At 48.3% G+C, this 19120-nt stretch overlaps 1 protein-coding gene across 1 annotated transcript in view; it reads right to left on the bottom strand.

Moving 5' to 3' along the window:
• TCERG1L (transcription elongation regulator 1-like) overlaps positions 1-19120 on the bottom strand; it is a 96474-nt gene that overhangs the window by 10178 nt on the left and 67176 nt on the right. The window contains exons 7-10 of the mRNA XM_009892743.1: positions 16720-16814; positions 14658-14746; positions 10064-10218; positions 4575-4644 (exon numbers count right to left, since the gene is read on the bottom strand). Coding sequence (XP_009891045.1) covers positions 4575-4644; positions 10064-10218; positions 14658-14746; positions 16720-16814 — 409 coding nt within the window. The remainder of the gene's footprint in view (positions 1-4574; positions 4645-10063; positions 10219-14657; positions 14747-16719; positions 16815-19120) is intronic.

The raw sequence follows: 19120 nt of genomic DNA, 5'->3' as shown, positions 1-19120 counted from the left end.
GGATAAAGGCGCGTACGTAGCACCGCTGTGCTCACTGCAGGGAAGAAGGACGGCTCAATGCAAGTTGCAACCATAAAGGAGCAGCAGCGCAAGATGGATGTTCTCCTCAGCTGCAGCCCTACATAATCAGTGTCACCACTGGAGCAGAGCTGTTTCACGCCAGATAAATCACAGAATCACAAAACACAGAATCATAGAAGGGTTTGGGTTGGAAGGGACCTTGAAGACCACCTCGTTCCAACCCCCACCTCACCCCAGCCCATGTTGCTCCAAGCCCCGTCCAACCTGGCCTTGAACACCTCCAGGGATGGGGCAGCCACAGCTTCTCGGGGCAACCTGCCCCAGGGGATCACCACCCGCACAGCAAAGAATTTATTCTTCAGATCTCATCTAAACCTCCCCTCTTCCAGTTTGAAGCCATTCCCCCTCATCCCATCACTCCACGCCCTTGTAACAAGTCCCTCGTCAGCTCTCCTGGAGCCCCTTCAGGCACTGGAAGGGGCTCTGAGGTCTCCCCTTTTTGGCCTTCTCTTCTCCAGGCTGAACCCCCCCACCTCTCCCAGCCTGTCCTCCCAGCAGAGGGGCTCCAGCCCTCCCAGCATCTCCGGGGCCTCCTCTGGCCGCGCTCCAACAGCTCCGTGTCCTTCCTATGTTGAGGGCTCCAGAGCTGGAGGCAGCACTCCCGGTGGGGTCTCCCCAGAGTGGAGCAGAGGGGCAGAATCCCCTCCCTAATGTCTACATAATTTTATCAGAGGGAGAGACCATTAGCACTGTGCTCGCACAGCGCTGGGAGCCAACACCTCTCCCGTGGTTCGGAGGGCTGAGGGTTTGCCCCCGCGGTCCCTCGGCGTCTGCAGGGAGAGGTGGAGGAGCCGGGAACGCGATGGGTGGGCAGGAGGCTGTGCCAGGAGGTGACGGGGTTGGAGACGGGGATACGGAACGCCGGTGTTGAAAGATGGTGGCCAACTCAGAGCTCCAAACCAGGGTTCTGCTCTGGGTCCATCCTGCTGTTTCTTAATGCTTTGAGCAATGAGTGGGTTCAGTGAAAATTAAGGCTCTTTCTGGAAAGATCAGGAGCCTTAGAACGATCGCAAGGTTCAAGTGAGGATAACGAAAGTAAGGCGATTTGATTTTTAGCCTCCTACTACGCATGACTGCATTTTCTACTGATGTCATTTTCACCACCATGGAATAATATTTAGTTTGAAATTTCAACAGGAAAACACTTTTTTGTTTCTAAGCAAATGAATTAGATCAGCACGTAATGTGAGCCCCAGAGTATTATCTTCCTTCTACAAATAATTACATTACACTTACATTTATCCTAAAATGATGCTGCATTACTACTGATTTGAGAGAGATCAAATTGGTGTTCTTCACAGAATGACACTGACTTTCATACCGTAATAGCAAATTTTGTTCTGTGACATGGTCCATGAAAGGCCCAATTCAATTTCTAGTACACACAAAGAGCTTTTTCAAGCTGAAACGGAGAGAAATACAGCGCAGCACTCCACCAGCCAAGCACCAGAACAGCCCCTCTTTCCGTCAGTCCTTCTCACACAATTGAAAACAATGCTGCAAAATCACCCAGACTTCTTTCCCATGCCAAAAATGACAACAAAGAATATAACTTTCTTTAGCAAATACTACAATAATCTGCACAACACATTATGTGGCTCCCTACTCAGGACACATACAGGCAGCCCACTAGCACGACCTCGGAAGCCTGCAAATCTCAAAATGGATATGGCGGTGAGATGTTTTTGCATCACTGGTACCCACAGGAAGGAGAAGAGGCAATGGGCACAAACCTCAATACAGGGAAATCCATCTAAGCATAAGAAAAAAGGGTTTTTTTCACTGTGCGGACGGTCGGGCACTGGGGCAGGCCGCCCAGGGAGGCTGTGGGGCTCCATCCTTGGAGATGCTCAACACCCCCGGACAGGTCCCTGAGCCACCTCCCGGGAGGCGGTGGGACAGAGCCCCCCAAGTTCTTCCATCATTCGGTGAAGAAAACCCAGAAGTACTAAGTTTCTCTGAAGATTGCTTTTCTTTTGTACAGGGTACAGTCAGAGTACTGCCCGAGTGCGAATTTGACTTCAGTATTTTTAAGCAATTTCATTATATCCCCATGAAGCGTAAAGGACTGTGCAAGAGCAGCTGTGGAGCCCAGAGCTCCCCCACCCGCAGGGACGGTGATCCAGTGGGAACCTCTGTGCGATGACCCTCCAGTTGGATTAGAAAGAATTGCGCTGGAACTTTTATGGAATTAGATCTTATCATTAGCACTGAGCTTTCTGCATAGCAGATGATTTATTGTATGTCAAAGGAACAACATGATTTCCTAAGTAACTTTACTTAAATTATATAAAATAGAATAAGGAATACAGCATATTTAAAAACAAACCCTGAAAGCATGCAACACCTCCTTCTTCAGTCATACTTAACCTATTCAATGTTGGAAAACATTCACTGCCTTCATACGCAATTATTAACGGGGATATGACAGCGATATAAATAGTTTTTCTGTCCGTCCAGCACCAAAACAAAAATTTGTTTCGTTTTCTGTACAGACAAATCTGGATTCAGTCTGGAGCGAGCAGCACTTTGTCCATTCCCACGGACAACAAAGCAGAGGAAACAGAAAGTCAGATTTGGAGCTCGTACGTGCAACTGGGAGGATGAAAAGGCGGTGATGTGTATCCCCTTGTCCAAAACTGGGAGCTTAACCAGTACTTTAACACACTCCACATCTTGCGAACTCCCCTTTTGGCGTTTATGGCGCGGAATAACTCGGCTGCTTTCCTTACACAGAATTACAGGTCACAATTTTGAAATCGGTTCTGCTTTTGGCTGACTAATTCAGGCACGAGACACACAGCGCTTAGAAACAAGAACATCCGTTCCAAATGCTGATGGCAGCAGCGATTCTCAGCGCTGTGCCCGCAGCCGTGGCCGGCTCTCGCTGCAGCCACGGGACACCCCACTGCAGCGGACACCCAGCGGGGACGGTGCTGTCCCACCCCCAGGGGGATGTCACAGGTACATCAGCGAAAGCAATCTCAGTAGAGCAAAAGAGTTCACGCGTGACTTTCATCCTGAGGACAACTAAATTCTACTTTGAAATGAAAATCCTACAGTATTTTACTTTATGTCATGAACTGTTAGCTATAGTCTAAGATTAATCCATTTAAACAGGCACTGAGACTGCATTTCTTTGGTAAAAGGTCAGTATTTTAAAGGTCCAGCCATGAACCTCTATATTCCGCCATCGTTTCAGGGTACAAAACAAAATGTCAGGAAATCTTTACATGTTATAAAAGAGAATTTAAAATTCAAAAACAGCTGCAGAAATCATGTAGTGGTTAGGGGATGCATGTTCCGCTGACAGAAAAATAAACACTTTATGGCTTTTTGGTGACAGGTCAAACTTCTGGGGAACTGGGATCATCACAACGAAGTCTGAGAAAATGCTATGTTGCCAGGGCAAATTCTACTTCCTATGTGAATGTTGTCCTTGGCTTTCCCAGGACGGTTTGTCCAAATACGGCAAGTAAGAATTGATCCCTCCTAACTTAAAGACTTATTTTACAAGTTGAACAAAGATAGAACTTAAGACAGGGTTCTTAGAGCTTTAACTGTCCTCTCAATGATTATCATGCCGCAAATATACATTAAACGCACAACTCAACTTGGAGTATCTGACTCTCTCCTCATGATAAACCAAATCCACAGAAACCTTTAACAAGGTCAAAGGAACCACCCAATGTAGTACGGTAAGAACAGCAATATAGGACAGAGTATAATTATCTTCAATATATTTACCTGAAAAATATAGAAAATTGTTGCGCTTACCGGTCAAATGCCTCCCCCCTCCCCGCAATGTAACACACTATCTATGCAGATTTATTTTACAGATTTATTTTTTTAATGGCCCAAACCAGTACCTCAATCATAGCCAACCCGCATGAACAGCCGATGCCATACGCAGTTACTGGCCAAAGGTTAAATAGAATGAAACTTCTCTGAGGTACTTCTTAAACCAGAAGTGTTTACTTCATTTTCTTGCTTTTTTGGCAAAGGGTGAGGGAGTCGCTTATTTGGCACATTGTTTTTTTGCCTTTTACTTCATGAGAATTTGAAACACACATGGTAATAAAGGTCAAATAAAAGCACTGTAACAGAAAGAGCATCATAAGAGAAATACCTCCGGATATTTCTGAGCCGGTGGCCCGGAAACCCGGACACCAGTGAAAAAAATCTGCTTCACTTCAATGAAGACAAAGCTTTTATCCAACATCTTTGAAGTAACTACATATCCTTAAAGTCTTTTTTTAACCATTTCGAAGTAAGTGAGAGTTACCCAGGCAAAAATGGATGATGTTCATGGGAAACAAGAGATTATAAAGAATCAGTGTTTGATGAAGACTGGACACCTTAAGAATAACTCTCGTAACTTATGGGCAGAGTTATACACAGAGAAGAAAAAAATTGCATTTCTCTTTGCACTTATTTGTACAAGACGTTAGCTTCCCAACATTACATATAGATAAGCAAACTTTAGAACTTACTTATTTCTCTTAGTTTTGACGCTAAGATCATCATTTTCATCCTCTGGACAAGAACTAACACATTTATCTGCTAAAAAGAAATAAATAGTTATTAGATTTGAACTAGATAAATGGGAATACAAATTCCTCAAATTAACCTTTCATTTCTTGTTTTTGGCCGCTGCTCACATATTTACTATTTTTCAGTCTCCACAGAGCATTTTAAAAATAACACATATTTCATCAGATCGTCAGAATTGCCTTCATCCAAATGAAAGTGAGAGCAATAAACCCAACCATTTTTGTGCTGAAAAATACTCATTGTTCATTTGTCACACGATTGTTTTAAATCTTGTTATTGTCTCACCCGATCCTCCCTCCTCCCTTCCCTTAAAAATGCAACTGCAAAGACAATTCTGCAGAATTATTTCAGTGGTGGCAACCTGAAGGATTCCACAGCGCTAACTGGCTCCGGAACCCCCTCCTTAAACTGTAACGCTGCTTTTCCACAAATTCCATGAGCAGTACAGCAAAGCTGCGGAGATACCAACCACCCCCTCCCTCCTGACGCCGCACCGTTACACTCCTGGCTGGGTCTGGACACTCGCCCTCGGAGGACGCTGAGGTTGCATTGTCACTCATAACGAATGTGAAGCATATAGAACAGGTATCTACTTCTGGAAATTATTATTAATTTTTTTCTTTTTTTTTTTTTTTTCACGTATACAAAATGCAATTTTCATCAAAATTCAAATGGACAGACCACCAGAAGTCACCTCCATCCAGTTTGTGTGGGGGCTCTCCCGTAGTTCACCATGAATTAGCTGAGAAATGTAAAAATCAAACTGTACGTGGTTAGCTCGGGAACACCCCAAACACCCAACCTCAGCCTTTCGTATTAGACTGGCAATGAAGACGTGTCTTGCTATTTAGGAAACTATGAAAAAAATATATTAAAAATTAATATAAAATTGAACTTAAGTTATGGACATAAAAGGTTTGAATGACTTGATATGGTGAGATCTGATCTCACTGGAATCAGATGAAACTCCAAGACATCTGCTGGAAAATGGGCCCAATCTTCGTATCGTTCAAGTTAACAGATATTTGGCCGTTTATTTCTAGTTTCAATTTCAGAATCTTATTCTTATCTCATTTTGTTTCCCTGTTTCAGGGAAATTACATATTTATCAGCGTGCTTTCAGCAAATGTTACCTTTTATTTATGCTAAGGGCACGACCACGCCATACACTAAATCACTGCAAAAGGAACATGAAAAACCAAAGAGCTGCCATGGCGCTGCGGCGTGGGCAGCGCGGGGACAGAGGCCACTGAGGAGGAAATACACGGCAGGTGCGAACAGACACTTTACTGACTACAAATTAAAATGATAATAAGGAGCAATGAATGGCATTCCGAAATGAGGAGTCTGATCTCAACGTTCCTGCCACTATACGAGCATTATGAACGCAGAACTGAATTCAATCGTGTTTCAAATATACATAAATTCACTGAAACTATTACCTCTTCTTGGTAAACTCTTCTTTGGGACACCCAATTGAAAATATAAAGAAATAGGAAAAACACCCTGTAAACTCCGAAGGAGGAACGTAATTCAACAGATATTATAAAGGTATTAATCAGGAGTTGAAGGACCTGAGGGGGTAGCGGTGATCTTAACTTTAATGAATGCTGCAGGCAATAGTATGAAGTGACAGGGTACGTGATGGTGTCTTCCAGGAGAGCTGAAGTTTAGGGTGAGCGGGGAAGCACAACCCTGTTCCTACCGAACGTCACCACTACTAACGAGAAGGAAAAGCCGTGCCCGTGGGGCAGCTCCTGCCGTGTCCCCCTCTGGAACCGGCTGAAGGACCCGTGCCGTGCTACGCTCCAACATGACGAATCCTGATGACAGGCTGTTCCTTTAGCCAAGCGAGCATGTGGCGGCAAGTCCGGCCCAGGCAGGGACCGCTTCCCATCGACATTCCCACGGGACAGGAGCGAACTCACTGGGGACAGCAGACGGTTACGTGCAGTTCTCCAGTTACTTGAAAGGGAACTCAATTTTGAAGTCATCTTCCGACAAGACCTTTCATAGATTTCTAAAGCGGATATGTAATTCTTAAATTTTGCCGTGAAAAATATGCGAGCTGGGCACTTAGAAACCCCATTCTCTAATGACCTCATGACTTTCAGGTAAAAGAACTCTGACACAATACACCGTGATTTCAGAGTTCGCTTCCACCCACCGGTGCCTGACACACCTCGGGTTCCCGCGGCGAGCCACGGGGGGACACCAAATCCCTCTCGCTTCGCCTGCACGACTGCCTGCTCTGTGAATAGTGTCTCGGATACACAGGCCAAGCTTAAAGGCAGCATCTTCCCTTAAAATTTCAGTGCAATGGAAAACTCCACGAGACACGGCCAATGGTGTCTCCGTCTCACTCAGGGACCAACTGAATCACGTCACAGCGCTGGACCGCCGGTACGATCACAGACCGACTGCCAAAGGGAAGAGAAGCAGCCGAGCACAAAATCTAATCATTGATTTAAAGCTTTGACGAAGTATATTACTTGACAATAATCTTTCCATGAAATGGTGAAGCGGAGCACTGCCCCGATCTGAGGGTCTATCATTAATTAAACCGTTCAGCTAATCCCAGCCATGTCATGAATTCTGCTTCATTTTCCAGAAGGAAGAGGAAACGCCGGCGTTGAGTGGGTGAATTAAGGCGTTGTCAGTCCGTCGGCCCCGGGCAGCAATCTCATCCGCAGTGGGGAAGGAGCACTGCCACCCACGCCTGGCACGGAAGCCCTGGGGCTGCCCGCCCCCCCCCAGCCCGCGCTTCATCTTCCTGTCTGATGGCTCACCGGCCCAAAATATTTGTGGGAACAGAGTAAACTACATCACAACTGGTTTTGAATAGGCATCGCAACAGCTACAAAGCAGCATGCCGTTTTCTCTCATCAGAACGTCAGTTTTCTTTTAATCAGCTCAAAAAAATAACGCCCTCAGCCCAAACATCCCCACAACCCGTTCCAGCAGGTGAAGGAATGGGAATAGATAAAAATGTCTTTCTCCGCTGCAATGAGACAGAAACATTTCAGGGAATCTTTGAGGGGAAATAGGGATATTCTGGTCAGTCTGTGACCGTACAGAGGAGTAATGATTCCATGGGACGGCCTGATGGGAGCCCATTAGAAAACAGCCGTGACACCCTCATAAATCTCCCTAAGAACTAATACTTTGTGGAGGCGGAGTAATTGATAAATGAGTAATTTTTCACTTACGCTTAAATTATAAATGCACTTGATCTTTCAGCGGAGCGATGCGCAGATAACCCGCAGCACCCCATGAATAACTACGCTTGCCAACTTTTTTCACGCCTTTGATTTAAAAATTCTAATTAAAACTCAGCAGCAGCAACTAAGCTAAATAAATTTGGCACCCATTGTTGCAAACACACAGCTCATTTGTGTTATTTATTTACTCGAGATTACAAGCTAAGAGAAATGGTAACAAATAATTCCTTTCACCTCAGCAGCTAATATATACTAATTATAACCCGACTGTCTCAAATACTGAGCAACCACAAGTCCCAATTATAGCGAGGAAGATTAAGACTATTAGCAACAATGAAAGCCATGGTCATAAAGAAACTGGTGAATCAAATCTTGGTGGTACATATAGCTATTACATAAATAAAAAGGATGGAACACGCAGCAAAAAATAGATTTTTGAAGTGAAACATATCAACAATGACTTTAGGCTCTTCTTGTTAATTAGTTACAGACCATGGACAATGACCCTCAGTTTTGTATTTGGCCATCATTCCCCCTTTCAGTAATTAACTGATCTTTCAATATGTCCTGTAGTAAAAAACATATGCTGTGTTTTTCTCCAGAAAAATGAACTTGAGCAGAAATGCTTTGGAATTTTTAGATATACAGCTCGAGCCATATACAAGCCATATACAAAGATGATCTGTATACAAGCACCTGGCGATGGAAATTTATATTGAAAAATGAAATGGCGCTGTACGTTGACCAGGACTACACCACTAGAAAACCATTCTTTGTAGCTCTTTTCCAGTAAAATTCTGCTAATACCGATAACATAAATCCTGATTATCTCTCACTTTTATCTGCCTGCAGACACAGTGTTTCAAGTCCACAAAGGCACACTCACAGCCCGTTTCGCAGCGGTGAACGGGGAGCTGTGCGTGCGCTGCAGCCCCCCATGGCCGGAGAGTAAAAGGCAGCTCCTCGCTTCGCGAGACTGGCACCGCTACCTTACTCTTCGTGATAAAATACTACACTTTAAAAGAATGACAAAAGCCTCATTTTTTCCCTCTCCATTTTTCTAGACCTCACCGCTAAAGAACAGCCATCGGCTGACAGAGGCTCTCCACTGAACTACTGCAAAGCAGAATATTCAAGAATTACAAGCAGCTCATCAAGAGAAGCAGCGTTTCAATGACTGCCGTGCGCCGTGAGTCCTCCCCGGACCGGCAGGTCTCACTGCCACCGCTCCCATGTGAGAGCCAACGTACGGTGCCAGGAGATAAAAGGAGCACTGACGCGGCACAGAGCAGCTCCCAGTAACGGGGAGTCCACAAAAAACGGTGAAACAGAATCTTTGGAGAGAAATGTGGTGGAGCAAACTATGGAGCCACTACCACACTGGGAAGCACAGGCTGGCAGGCTGGGCTGCTCCTGCGTGGAGGTCACCAGCAGGGACAAAGTCTGGACTGAACAACGAAAGTATGGAAAGCAGGAAAAACAGACGGCATGGTGAGGAGCATGGAATGGGAAAGCCGGGCTGGGAAAACTGCCTCCGCAACCTGGCCGTCTTGGGAGGAGCAGATGGTGAACACCTTGGGTGACCAACATGCCAAGCGGTGTTGGTTCAGCGGTACTTGGAGCCACTGGACATGGGTTACTGCAGATCGACACGGTGTTCTTTGGCCACGCTCTCCCCTTCAGGAGTCCATGGCGTTTGGAAGGTGATGGGCAGAGCCATGTCTAGATGGAAGCACCCACGTTTCCACCAAACCTTTTAGCACTCATTAGAGGTTTACTACTGGGATTTTCTCTCCCCTCTACAACTTGGTTGGATAATCATTAGCTACGGAGTATCTGCTTTTGTGTAACAGCTGAATAATGCATTGGCAATGCATTCCTAATGTACATCTTGGAAATAAATGTAATAAAACATAAAGACAGTGCCTTCCGAGATGTATTTTATACATCAAAGATTCATCACGTATAAGAAGCCACCTGTTTCTTCATTGCCAATAACGAGAACGTTCTATCCCCCAGCTCAGCACGCCAGCGAAAATAAGGGCTTTGCAATAAACACCAATTTTAACGGAATACTTTATATGAAATCTCAAAAGGAAACCCACCCTAATTACGGTTGTCAAATTTTCACTGAGTGTATTTAGCCACCAAGTTTCATTCGACATTTGAGTTTAAATAGAGGCAAATAATCACAGGGTTTTAGTTACCTGCTGCAGCTTCCAGCTTGCGCTTGTGAGGAGGATCCTCGATGATCCGGTTTATGTCGCCGCGGTGCTTCAGGTCCACCGGCTTCTCCCAGACGGACAGCTGCATTGTAGGGTTGAAGAAGAAGACCCGGTCATCTCCAGTCCAGACTACACACCTATTCCAAGTGATAAACTATGCTTAGATAATGTCAGATACGCCCACGAACAAGAAATTAACCCACCGCCGGCTTATTGCCTCTCCGTTTGCAGCGCGCGGGTGAGACTGACAGCCTGCCCCAGGCCCCGCCAGCCCACGCCACTCACCTCGGGTACAGCCACTCTCTCCTTATCCACAAAATATCATAGAAATGGTCTGAACACCCCCAAAAAAGCAGTAGGTGAAATATTCTATCAAGGCAGGGGGAAAAAAAAAAGGTGTGGAGGAATGCTGTGGTGCTCACAGCAAGAGAAGCCCCAGGAAAATACATTCCACGTTCTAACACCGTGGCTGAGAGCTGCAAGTGGCAGAAGGCTCGCCAGCGGGGCTGTGCAGCCATCTCTGCGATGCCCACGGGCTGGGGCTCTGCCTGCGCCTGGCAGGCAGCCGTGGGAGCCTTATCGGGCTGCACTGGTCAGAGGAGGTGCAACACAGGCATCCCCATGGCATCCCTGTGGAAACCCTATGGCACCCCCTTGGTATCCCCATGGTATCCCCATGGCATTCCCATGACAACCCTGTGGCAACCCCATGGCATCACCATGGCATTCCCATGGCAACCCAGTGACAACCCCATGGCATCACCATGCCATCCCTGAGGCATCCCCATGGCAACCCCATGGCATCACCATGGCATCCTCACGGTAACCCCGTGGCATCCCCATGGCAACCCCGTGGCATCACCATGGCATCCCCGTGGCATCCCCATGGCAATCCTGTGGCATCCCTGTGGCATCCCCGTGGCATCCTCACGGTAACCCCATGGCATCCCCATGACATCACCATGGCACCCCGTGGCATCCCCACTGGCTGCCCCCGCACCCTCTGCTGGAGAGGTAGAACCAGCCCCCGCAGAAGTCTACCACAAAGGTTTAGGTTGATTTTTATGGGCTCTGTTTCAAATTTGAAAAATGTGACCAAGCGCTGCTGTGCAAACCGCAGTTTCTTGACTCGGTCAGTTAAACTATCTGTGACAGCGGGTCAGCTTTTTGTCCTGACATTCATTTTAAACCAGCTAAAATAATATGAAAATAAGTATCGCACCATCCTTAACAGACATTCAAAACCCTCAAGTTTTACTTCACTAAATCTATATGTAAATAAACAAACAGAACATCAATCTCAAGCCCGCACTTTCTGAATCCTAATGAAAACTAAGAAACCTCATACACACACACACACATTTATAATAGGAAAATGTTGGTCTCTCTGAAACATAAATACCTGGAAGGGACAAATTTTATCGTTAGAAGGTCTGATGCTTAACTCTTATTAAAAGCAGGGAACAAAACTGGTTTAAAAAAAAAATCTGGTCTGAGTAAAAGACTACAAATAGGAAAAATGGTCCATCACTGCAGAGTACTGTATTAAGATAATCCAACAAAGTCTGTGTACCACTGGTAAGACACCACCATTGATCTTGCCCAAACACGTAATGAAAAATAGATAACGTCAGTGAGAAGCCGTGGGGGGAGCTGCAGGGCGCTGGGAGCAGCTCAGTGAAAGTGCGTTACTGAGCCCCACCATCACCATAATTACGTTCCGTGGAGTTACATGTTCTCCCAACGAACAGGAGCACAAAATTGGTTGTACAAACCTGGCTGTGGACTTCAGTCACACTTACACTCCACGGAAGTCCTGGCATCCCGAATTCAGTGATATGGACGTGACAAATATTTTCATAACATTCTGGTTTTTTTAGTACACAAATGTTTTGGATCACAGAAGAGCCCCACAAGACAGATGCTCTAATCCTCTGCTCCACAATGATCAGGTGGAATCTAATTACTACTTCTCCCTTTGTACCCTGGAGCTACAGGAACCTCTGTTCTCCCCAAAACACCGACCCACCAGCCCCGAGCCTCCTCGGCAGGACGCACCAAAGGGCACTTCACGGGAACGTCTCACACCAAGGCTCCACGCTCCCAAAAATGCCGCAGTCGTCCCAGAAAGAAGGGAAAACATCTTGGGGTTTGGGTGAAGACGACAGACGCGGCTCAATAATATAACTGGGTTATGGTTATTCTTTTATAAATATTCAAATTATGGTCCAATCCTGCCTGGGAGTAAACGCAGCTCAGAAACGCCCCTCGCTGTAATTTCCTTCATTGGCAAGTTCGCACACCGAAGGATCTGAACCCCGGGGGGAATTAGTTGCCAATGACGGTAAACGTGAAATCAGCATCTTGCTTGGGACGTGTGATGGTACCACGTGCACACGGGACTGTCGAAGTCACTATTTGATTCCAACCAGTGGGTTTGGAGATGTGTGCTCTCCTCTGCCGGGGCGCTGCCGTGCTCACGGCTCCTCTGGCCACGCACACAGGACCTGACAGTGCTCGTTAATCACTGACTATCACCAGGTCTCGCGTGCCACCACCCCAGGTGACAAACTCTGGGGTCCCTTGTGACACCTCTTCACTTTTCCATGACTAATATAATTTGACATTTAATTTAAAATTAATGTCCCTTTCCCCATGTAACGTGTCACCTGTTCCTCTTTGGTATAATAACGGTCTCAATTATCCGCAGGGGACGCGTGGTATTTTGTTTCAGTCACAGAGCATAAACTGGAAATGCAGATATTGTTATGTTCATATTTCCCTTTAGAAAATTGCAATTTAAGAATGAGTAAAGGCACAAGATTATGATATTAGTGTGTTTGGTTTTTTTTTATTTCATAAGGTAGGTAAAGTTTGATAACATTCCTGATTTTTTATCTGCCATTAAAAATGACGTTCTAGCTACTCCTGCCAGGGGCGTGCTGATGCCCCATCAGCCACGGGCCCCACAGAAGCAGGGAGCCAACCTACGGGTGGGGAGTGGTTGAAGTAAGTTCAGAATTTGTATCGACTATCTACTTTCAACCTATCAAAGAAATTTGTAAATTGTGACTGAAGCACCCTACAGCCACGTTCCACCAGGAGCCGTGGGGCAGATGAGGTATTGCCACCTCAGAACATGGGACAACTGTCAGCACGAGGACTATGCCCCCTCCCTCTGGGCCCAAGGACCAGGTTTTTATGCCTTTTCTCGCACCCGGACCGCTCACTGGGTCACTGAACAGCCCTCTGAAAACCCAGAAATGTATGGTTTCCCCCTAGAGATTGCAGTATCACCAGTTTGGATGTGAGCGGTGCACTTTGGGGGAGGCACCAGCTGCCCACCCACCGCTCGGCAGCCACTGCCGGAGAAGAGGTGGTTGAGTGGTTGAGTCCCCATCCCTGGATGTGTTTAAGAGCTGTTTAGATGTGGTGTTGGGGGATATGGTGTAGGGGAGAACTTCGCAGAGTAGGGTAGATGGTTGGACTCGATGATCCCAAGGGTCTCTTCCAACCTAGACAATTCTATGATTCCATGATTCTAAAGAGGGGTGCAGTGAGATGCCTCGGCGGGTACCATGGGCTATGGCCCCTCTCTCTCAGAAGGGATGAAACCATAACCTGCCTGTGACACCGCTGGACTCCAACGGTTCTTCTGCACTATGCCACAGAGCAGTAACTGTCCAGACGAGAAACGACTGATGCAAATCATGTATTTACGATGCTGAGACTAAGCAGGACATCAGACTGCGCTTACAGCACCGGTTTGTGAAATGGCACAATACGATAATAACAAGTGATGGCTGATGTCCATGTGCAGTGCCTGAGCCAAAGATCCCAGAGACGTCAGCCACTGAGGATAACCTCATTATTCCATCGAGTGTATGAATCCGTATGGATAAAGGGGGTAAAAAATGCTTCTAGCCAGCCATTTGGGACAGAAAGCAAAGAAAGTTTTTATCTATTTACAAACGACACAAGAGCTTTAGTTACCCAACATGCAGTTATCTGAATGGGAATGTTGTCAGGAAACCTGAGTCATGAGACACAACCTATTTTCACTGAAATCAACCCCATTCTTGCCAGACAGTGAGTCACCCGCTGCCAAGGAAATAACTGGGCGAGAAAGAGAATCTGGCCCTAAAAAGCAAGAACGTTTCTTAGGAACCTTTCCTCTCTCACCTACCCCAGCACCACCCAAGCTGAGCTGCCCAAGGAGCACAGCCGGCCACCGCTCCACTCCCAGCCAGCAAGTGGCCACACTTGCCCGCAGGACCACACAGACAGACCATCAGGTGCCTCCTGCCGGCGCTGGTCCCCGGCTGAGCCGCGGCTTCGCCACACACCGCCCTCACCTCGCCGCTCCCCGGGCGCTGGCTCACCCCGCGCCTGTGGCTGCCTCCCCGCGGCTTCCTTATCGACACGATTAAGGAGGAAAAGCTCCGGCAGAAGCCAGCGTTGCTACATAGCACCCAGGGCAGCGCATCCTCCCCACCTGCCAGAGCTCTCCCGTGGGTTTGGCGAGGGAAACGGCACCGATGAGCGGCTTCTAACAGGTCCCATCGCATCTGCTTACCATGGAGATCCTGGCACTGGAGTGGATGCCACCGGCTTGTTGCCGTTCGATGCACTGTCATCCTCATTTACCAGTTTAAAAGAATGATCCTTGAAAGACAGATAGAGATTAGTCAACAAATAAAGCCGATGCAGAAGACTGTTATTGTTACACAAATCACTCACTTTAACGTGAAGTGGATTACCCTTATTGCTACCGTTCCACGAGCAGCTTTATGAACAACCAGCTACCATGAGAATAGCCCAGATAAACGGGAAATAATAAAAATGTCACCCCACTTACAGCGATACAAATGACTAACCAGCAGACAGGCTTTTGTCCAAGCCAAGGGCTCACTCGGGACAGCAGGTATAACTCTGGGTACCGCTGCAACGAGAGCCGCCTCGCCAGAAGCGGCGGATGGGGAGCGATGCCCACCCTAAGGAGGGGCAGGAGGGTGCTCCCACCACCGCCCACCCCCGGGGCCCCGCACAAAGTGGCAGCACATGGATGGGAGCGGTGTTGAAACAGCCAGGAGAGGGGTGGCACACGTGGCAGCTGGGGACCGAAGGGCATCGCTTGTGCGGGAGCAGCAGGAGCAGCGGAGCGAGCCCGGGGAGCAGACACTGCTCTGCAGAGCTCCGCGCCCTCGCTGCCATCCCCGGCTGCCGGCTTCCGAGCAGTCTTTCTATGCGAGACTTTCATAGTAAGACTTTCTATAGTCTTACTATGCAAAGACATAACGACAACGGCAAGAGTGACTGTCCCTGGCTCTGATGGAGTGACTGCATCAGTGGACAAGGGGAGAGCTATGGATGTTGTCTCTCTGGGCTTCTGAAAGGCCTCTGGAGAGGTATGGATTTGACAGGTGGACTGTTCGGTGGATGAGGAACCAGTTGGATGGTCACATCTAGAGGGTAGTGGTCAACAGCTCAATGTCCAGATGGAGATCAGTGACAAGCGGTGGCCCTCAGTGGTCCGTACTGGGAGCAGTACTGTTCAATGTCTTCTTCAATGACACAGACAGTGGGATCGAGTGCACCCTCAGCAAGTTTGGAGATGACACGAAGCTGAGCGGGGCAGTTGACATGCTGGAGGGGAGGGATGCCACCCAGAGGGACCTGGACAAGCTTGAGAAGTGGGCCTGTGTGAACCTCCTGAAGTTCAACAAGGCCAAGTGCAAGGTCCTACACCAGGGTCAGAGACCACCCCTGCTCCCGGGTGGCTTCCAGCATCTTCCGTGCTGCTGCTTTGGGATCCTGCGATGTTCTCCCACACCCCCGCGCCCGGATAAAGGTTTCCCTCTTTTAGCTGTAGCCATTCGCATGAAGTCTGCACAAGCTGTGCAGAAAGGCAGTATTTCCACTTATAGAAGCTGGGAGCATGATTCAGGTTCTTTTCTTTCATACAATAAACAGGCTTTTGTGTAAAAAGCTAATGAAGCCACACACATACAGTATTATCCATCTGTAAGTTGCACATATTTGCTCTCTGTTAACATTCACCCGACAGTGTTATTTAAGGACCGTGCAGTTATCTGTAAAGGAGGGGTGCAGAAGCGCGTGGCGTTTTAAGTGAGTAACACCAAAAAGGTGGGGGCCAGGAAAGAGTTCCTCCCGGGACATGGGGCTGACGCTGCGATGAGCAGCACGACGCCCAGCGAGGGGACCCTGCCCTGAGCGGGGGCTGCCCCAGCCCCACAGCTCCCCGCCACCGCCGCCAGGCACAGAAAATCCCCCCCCCCCCTTCTGCACTTCAACTTCTCAGGACATGAACTTTTGTTCTGGACTGTGTCACACCTTCACATTTGCACACACACCCCACACACCCCCCACCATAGACTCGCTTCTCCTCCAGCGTGGGGAGAAACCCAGCCGCGAGCATCCCTCTGATACCCACACCACAGCGCAGGCTCCTCTAAAGCACCAGGATAAATTATAGACAGCTCTATAAAATCGACCGTAGGGAATGATCCCGTATCACCAGCGCGGCTCCAGTCATGGGACAGTCCTTTATCCTGACTGTGATTTGTGCAGCTCAATAGTTTAAAGAGGTTTTTAAAAGAAGAAACACCAGTGCAGACCTTATCGCCATCGCTCTCCACGGGGGAACTCTTCCTCTCCGTGTGTAAAATCAGGGTCGGGGCGCAGGAGGATCTACTCGGTTCTTTGCCGTTATCTGTGAGGGGAAAGGATTTCTTTTTAATGTGCAATAAATACATTCCCAACAACCCAAACCTTGCAAAGAAAACCCGAACCACTGCCTGTGGCTCCGTGTCTCTTCACCTCCTCCCTCACTCCTTTATTTACACACATACGCGTGTGCTGAGGACCACATCACCTCCCTGAGCATCATGTTGGGTTTTAATGGGACACATTCACATACTTCACAGTGAGGCTTTTACTACACTGAGCTTTTTTTTTCCTGCTCTCCCTGAACAAAACGCTTTTGCCATGGGCCATGTGCATCTCTCCGGGGACACGGCCACCCTCCGGAGCAGCAGCCACCCCCGAGGGGCTCAGGGCCGGCTGGCCCCTCTCCGCGCAGCCCGGAGACACCGCGATGCTCAGGATCAACCTCTGCAGGAACCCCCCAGAGCCTCTCGCTGCACTGCCACTGGACGCAGTTGTAAGGATGCGCTCAGCTGTCCCCATCCCACAACGCTGAGCACTGAAGTGTTTCCACTGGCTACAAACTCTGTACGTTTTGGGAACAGAGAGGCCATAACGGACAGTGAGGAAAGGCAAAAGGCCGCAGCTATGAGGTACAGATCTAACAACGAGAAAAAAATAGTTTTTACAGTAAGAAATACTAAAAAAGACACACTTTTTTTTCTATTTGGTTTTCTTTTTTTCATTGTCTTGTCATTCCACTACTCATAAAACACCTCTTTGGGGGTTTGAGCAGGTTCTCCCTCGTCCCCTGGCCCATCCCACCGGGAGGACGAGGCACATCTCTCTGTAGGAGAAGCGGTGCCGGGGCAGGCACGGGCAGCTCCCTCCCACTCGCTCTTCCCAACTCCGGCCGTGGGAGCAGAGCAGTGACAGCAACGGCTCCGGCACATACGGCCGGTGCCACGCGGCCGCCCCAGCTCCAGCCCGCAGTGTGCTCCTCCGGGAAGGAAAGTCTACAAACCGCGACCACGGCCCCGTCCCACAGCACTGGGACTTCTGCCTTAAAGCCTGCAAGATTCTGGGCACAGTTAGACAACAAACAGTGGTGATGCTTCAACTCAATCATGATAAAAACTCCGTGAGCAATATATAATCGTAATCAAGCACTGATTGGGGTAATGGTTTTAAACTGGAAGAGGGGAGATTTAGATGAGATCTGAGGAAGAAATTCTTTGCTGTGCGGGTGGTGATCCCCTGGGGCAGGTTGCCCCGAGAAGCTGTGGCTGCCCCATCCCTGGAGGTGTTCAAGGCCAGGTTGGACGGGGCTTGGAGCAACCTGGGCTGGGGGGAGGTGGCCCTGCCCGGGGCAGGGGGGGAACTGGGTGATCTTCAAGGTCCCTTCCAACCTAAACCATCCCATGACTCTATGACTCTCATGCATATGTGCCTGAAGAGCTCCAGCACAGTGATAAGAGTGCCAGAGGAGGCTCAAACCTCTCGGGAGTGGGGACCACGGGGATCCGTGCTCGTGCACAGCTCTGCACATCCCCCCAGCTCTGCGGGGAGACCCCAACCCAACACCCCAGCACTGTGCACAGCCACCACGGGTCCCTGGGGAGCTCCGGCGCAGCCACACACTGCAAACAGCAGCTGTTGCTAACAGGATTAGGAATGCCATAACGAGCACAAGCCATGACATACCTCACCCCTTCTCCATCTCAAGACGTACGGAGCACCTTCTGTCTGCCAAAGAGACCAAAGCTTTGGTATAATCGCTTCAAGAAACTATTTGCAAGCACTGCTTTTCTAGGACTGCGTATCATATAGCAGATGCACACGTCAAAATACCGTTCAATTGATTTTAAAATTACTCGGACCACAGAATGGGCACATATGTAACAGGAGCTACACCGAGGAACAGGCTGGAGTCTCTGCCATTTCACTCTGCTTCACCGAGGGATACAGCACAATAATAAAAATTTAAATATATGTCACTTTTCTCAGAAGACAAGTTACTCAATTTTTATGGGTAGTGAAAAGGAAGATTTACAAACCATATCAATTAATTTCCACACTAAAGGAGCTAGGAGTAGGGAGCAGCTAATACATATCAAAAAGGTCTCTAAATTTATCGCTCTTCACGAGACGTCTGTTAGCGGGGAATCAAAGCATTCCCGGGCACGTTGGTCTCTGAATGCAATATAGTCACACGCGGCTTCAGCCTCCCCGCGAGCGCCCACCGCTGCCTGCTGGAGAGGTGATGGAAACCCCGGCAGAGTGCTCGGGACGGCGGGGGACAGCGGAGGGATGACGTGGGACCCCCACGGGGACCGGCCCCGCCAGCGGCAGGGCCGCTGGGGAGGCAGGGGG

This window comes from Charadrius vociferus, unplaced genomic scaffold (assembly GCF_000708025.1).
Source record: "Charadrius vociferus isolate BGI_N301 unplaced genomic scaffold, ASM70802v2 scaffold38, whole genome shotgun sequence".
Classification (NCBI taxonomy): Eukaryota; Metazoa; Chordata; class Aves; order Charadriiformes; family Charadriidae; genus Charadrius; species Charadrius vociferus.
The sequence above is the reverse complement of the archived record's forward strand: the minus strand, read 5'-3'. Positions and strand labels throughout refer to the sequence as shown.